We start from the raw sequence: 2,532 nt of genomic DNA, 5'->3' as shown, positions 1-2,532 counted from the left end.
ATCCAGTCCTTTGGCTTGACTAGTGTCATGGGTGAAGCACAAGAAAAAAGAATGATTAGTCCTTATGAAGCCAAAAAGTGTTGGTCATATCTGATCGCTGGATCAATATGGACTAAGGGTAATAAGATAAATAGACCAATTCCGGTATCTTAAATCATGCTTGGAACCGGCTGCACAATAACAATGGCAGAATTATCTGTTTATGTAAATGTATGATCTCTTCTCTGAATCTTAATGCAAACTCTTTACTTGCCTGTACCATAGATAAAAGTTACATTCCTGTGCATGATAGAATCGACCCAACCGACCCAACTCGGTTTTCAGTAAAGAAAGAAAAGAGAGAAAAGATCAAACGAGAATTTAGGATTTTTGACCAGCAAAGGCATTTCAAAACAAAAGAGAGAGAAGCAATCAAGATATTTGAACCAGAAAAGGAATTGAAGGGCTCCTCTGTTCATTTCCTGACTCTGCCTGTATCTGTGGTGGGGGCTTCTAATCTGGATGCCCTTTTAAGGTAGGAAAAAAAAAAGAAAAGAAAAAAAGCCCATTTGAGATGTAGAGAAGGGAAAACCATTGGATGTAGTGGTCTTTGTTGCCAACAACAGCTGTGTGGCCCCCGTGTAGTTTATGGGACAAACTCCTCCTGCTGGCTCTCTTGGAACTCCTGATCATACTGGTTCTGGAACCTATCCACGGAATTGCTGAACTCCACAGGAGCTCCCCTACCTGCTTTACTGGACTCAACTCCTCCTCTGTATAAGCCATACCCATTTTGATTTTGCTTGTGAGTTTCATATTGGTCTTGATACAGATTCTGGTTGTTGTTGTTACCATAGTAGTACTTTCCATTCTCCAAGAACCTTGTGTCGCTCATGCCTTGTTGCTTCATCTCATTCCCATTGTAGTTGTTGAGGTAAGCCATGTCAACGTAGCTGGTGTCACTCTTGCGTTGTTGCTTAGTGGCATAGCCATTGTAGTTGTTGAGGTAAGCTGTGTCAACGTAGCTGGTATCAGTTTTTGCTTGTTGCTTGGTGTCATAGCCAATGTAGTTGGTGGGGTAGCCAGTACTGAAACTCTTCTGCTGGTACTGTTGGGTGTGGGTCTTCTGAGGGAAATTGGAGGGAGTGTAGTAAGCATCGTTGACAGAGTTGGATGAGAACTGCTCTGATCCATGACCGTAGAGGCCATAGCCATTTTGGTTCTGTGGTGTGAAGCTTGGCTCCTCCTCTTGGGCATGTGAAGGTTCTTCAGTACTCTCTGGGGTGAGTTCATGAGTCTCTTTCTCTTCGGTGGCAGCATTACTATTGTTGTTGTTGGTAGTGGTGCTGCTGCTGTTGACACGGGTGACCTTGCTAAAGAATTGGCTCTCCCTGGCATGAATTTGGATAGAGGAGAGAAGGAAGAGAAGGAAGAGGAAAGAGAGGGATTTAGCTGAGGGAGCCATGGGTAACTGGGTAGGCTTAGAAAGTGAAGACTATGGTTTATGTTGTTCTTGAGTGTAGTAGGAAGAGTTGGTCATCTTTCTTATAGAGGTTGGCATGGGTGAAGGGAGGGACTCTCTCTCTCTCTCTCTCTTCCTATTAATGCCATGAGGTGCGGGGAAACAGAAAAGGAAAATAGGATGATGAAATTAGGATGGTGGGTCCCTCCTCGTGGTAGGACAGCTTAAGAGAGATCGCTTTTTTATTAACTAATTAAATATTACTTATCCCGGAAGACATTTGTGTAAAGGCTAGTTTAATTTGTTTATATATGTTATTCTAATTTATGGATCTTATAAAAAAAAAAATAGTATGATTTATGGATAGAACATTTTCCATTAACTTGAGGTATGCTATTGGAATAATAATATGATCACGAAAAATCACAAGTATTACATACAGGTAAAAGATGGAGGATTATACATGTTATGTTTGCCTTGAATTCTTGATCGGTTTTGAATAATGATCCATTTGGACATATTTTGGTGGCAATTCGACTGCGATTTATTTCTTATTGAGATATGTGATGGTAGTGGAGGGTTTGGGCCAATAGGACTAATATGGAGAAGTATACATATGTACTATCGTCTTGTTGAGCAAACATTGACGAGTTTTCTTCTTGTGATTTGAGTGTTCTTGAGCGATCTCCATTATAATCTCTTTTTTTCATATTGAATCATCATCTTCTTTGCCCAATGACGTAACACACTACATCGGCATGCGAACCTCGTTAAATCTGTGTCATCTTTATAAATTTGTATTTATTTTTTTGTATTTATTGGTTTTGTTCTAACAATATATTTATTTTATTATTTAAGAAACTTAAACTATGGCCTGATTTTGTATGATTTCTATTTCAGAAATTGTTTTGTGGACATTCAATACTATGAAGTATGAGAATATTTTGTCATAAAAAGGAAACAAAAGAATTGAGAATTTTTATGTGTGAAACTAAAAGGAAGGGAGAGGAGCCGAGGGGGTTGAGTCACTCATGATTTTTGAACTGTTGAAGAGAGAAAGGGTTCAAGTAAAGTTGGGAAGTTGGGACCCT

The 2,532-nt window shown here is 39.5% G+C and overlaps 1 protein-coding gene across 1 annotated transcript; it reads right to left on the bottom strand.

Annotated features, from left to right (window-relative positions):
• Positions 1-218: 218 nt before the first annotated feature.
• Positions 219-1,507, bottom strand: LOC122068436 (protein E6-like). Its single transcript, XM_042632295.1, has one exon. The coding sequence runs from the start codon at positions 1,442-1,444 to the stop codon at positions 626-628; it is 819 nt and encodes a 272-aa protein (XP_042488229.1). The 5' UTR covers positions 1,445-1,507; the 3' UTR covers positions 219-625.
• Positions 1,508-2,532: the final 1,025 nt, after the last annotated feature.

This window comes from Macadamia integrifolia, unplaced genomic scaffold (assembly GCF_013358625.1).
Source record: "Macadamia integrifolia cultivar HAES 741 unplaced genomic scaffold, SCU_Mint_v3 scaffold39, whole genome shotgun sequence".
Classification (NCBI taxonomy): Eukaryota; Viridiplantae; Streptophyta; class Magnoliopsida; order Proteales; family Proteaceae; genus Macadamia; species Macadamia integrifolia.
This window is presented reverse-complemented; position numbering and strand designations above follow the sequence as displayed.

What these genes read in the sequence shown, in the direction of transcription:
- LOC122068436 (XM_042632295.1), bottom strand. Translation starts at nt 1,444, where the DNA reads ATGGCTCCCTCAGCTAAATCCCTCTCTTTCCTCTTCCTTCTCTTCCTT.